The 1,529-nt window shown below is 69.7% G+C and overlaps 1 protein-coding gene across 1 annotated transcript in view; it reads right to left on the bottom strand.

Annotated features, from left to right (window-relative positions):
- The window catches only part of MNEG_16347 (hypothetical protein), a gene marked incomplete at both ends in the record, with an annotated part of 2,151 nt that extends 1,018 nt beyond the window's left edge, over positions 1–1,133 (bottom strand). Inside the window, 3 exons of the mRNA XM_014035183.1 lie at positions 444–647; positions 886–1,025; positions 1,127–1,133. Coding sequence (XP_013890637.1) covers positions 444–647; positions 886–1,025; positions 1,127–1,133 — 351 coding nt within the window. The remainder of the gene's footprint in view (positions 1–443; positions 648–885; positions 1,026–1,126) is intronic.
- Between the last annotated feature and the right edge of the window lie 396 nt (positions 1,134–1,529).

Consider the following 1,529-nt stretch of genomic DNA (forward strand, 5'->3'; position numbering starts at 1 on the left):
GCTGGCGCCGCCGTCGACGCCGGCGAGCGCGCGCACTGCGGCCGCGGGGTCCGCCAGGGCCTCAACCTGTAGGGATTTGAGAGAGTTGAGAGTTTTCGGGGTGTTGACAACTCCAGGGAAGCAGGGATGCATACTATTTTGGCGTGTTGAGGTGTCGGACATGATTTTTTGCGTGGAGGTGGGTTTTAAACAGGAGGAAAAGCGGCGGCAGCAGGCGGCAGTTGTGGAGGCATTGGGTCAACGGAGTTCGCCGGGAGGCGCGGCACGCCGCGTGCGCTGGGTGGTGCAGACGAGCGGCGACGCACACAGCAACGCGCGAGGCGAAGGTGCGGCGCCGTCCTTTCTGCACCCATCGGGCCCTCCCTTTGAAGGCAACGACCGGCCTCCAACGCAGGCGCTTGACAGCGCACGTATCCGCGCACGCGCCACCCCACAGCGCGCACCTCGTCCTCCTCGTCGCTGCTGAACAGCGGCGCCGCCTCTCGCCCTGCCACGTCCACGTCCGCCTCCTCGTCGCCCGCCGCGCGCGCCGCCGCCAGCACGTCCACCGCAACGCCGCCGCCGCCGGCGCCCGCCTTGTCGCCCTGGCGGGGGTTGACGTCGAACTCGTCCTCCTCCTCCTCGTACTCCACGTTCTCTAGCAGCTCCTGCAGGGCGGCGGTTGGCGGCGGTTGGTGGCGGTTGGTGGCGGTTGGCGGCGGTCGTGCTTCTCGCGGGGCCGGCCGCGGGCGGGCGCCGCAGTCGCAGCCAGAGGGATCAGGTTAGAGATTGCGTCACATTACATCACCCCGACGTGCCGCCCATGACAGGCCGCCTGCCACGCCGCTTGGGCAAGCCCCGGCGCGGCGCAGGCACCACCTCAGCACCCGCCTCCGCGGCGCCCACCTTGAAGTCTGGCGCGAACGCGCTCCAATTCTCCTCAAACACGCGCGTCCATACGTAGATGCGCCCGCCGCCCGCGAGGGCCAGGAACACGCTGCTGGCCGGGTGCCATGCCAGGGCCAGCACCGGCTCGCCCCGCGGGCCTGGGGATGAGAATTTGAGGCGAGTGAGGCAGCAGGGGTGAGCCGAGACCTGGAAAAATATGTGTCAGATCGAGCGGCCCTGACGCTCAGAGGGGGACCACTTGGCATACAGATGCAGCCGCTCGGTATTCGAAGGCTGCCAAAACAGATTTTGAGGCTGGTCCGGGCATCCAGCACCCAGCGGCAAGCCTCTGCCTGTTTCCTACTCAATCAGGGCGCCCTTGGAAGGGCCGTCCACGGCGGGACACGGCCACTCCCCACCCGGCCGACCCCGCTCGCAGCGGGGCGCCCCCGCACGCGGGGCCGCGCGCTCGCCGCGGCGCTACGCCGCGCCCTCCGCGCAGGCGGCGCTCCCGAGGCCCCCAACCCCGGCGGCCCCACCTTCCAGGATTCGCTCCAGCTTGCCGTTGGTGCGGTTCCAAAGGAATATCTTGTGATGGCCCTCCTTGGACGCCACCCCCGCCGCCACATGCTCGCCGGTCGCCGTCACCGCCACGCCGCGCC

Source organism: Monoraphidium neglectum, assembly GCF_000611645.1.
Source record: "Monoraphidium neglectum strain SAG 48.87 unplaced genomic scaffold scaffold06267, whole genome shotgun sequence".
In the NCBI taxonomy this organism is placed as follows: domain Eukaryota; kingdom Viridiplantae; phylum Chlorophyta; class Chlorophyceae; order Sphaeropleales; family Selenastraceae; genus Monoraphidium; species Monoraphidium neglectum.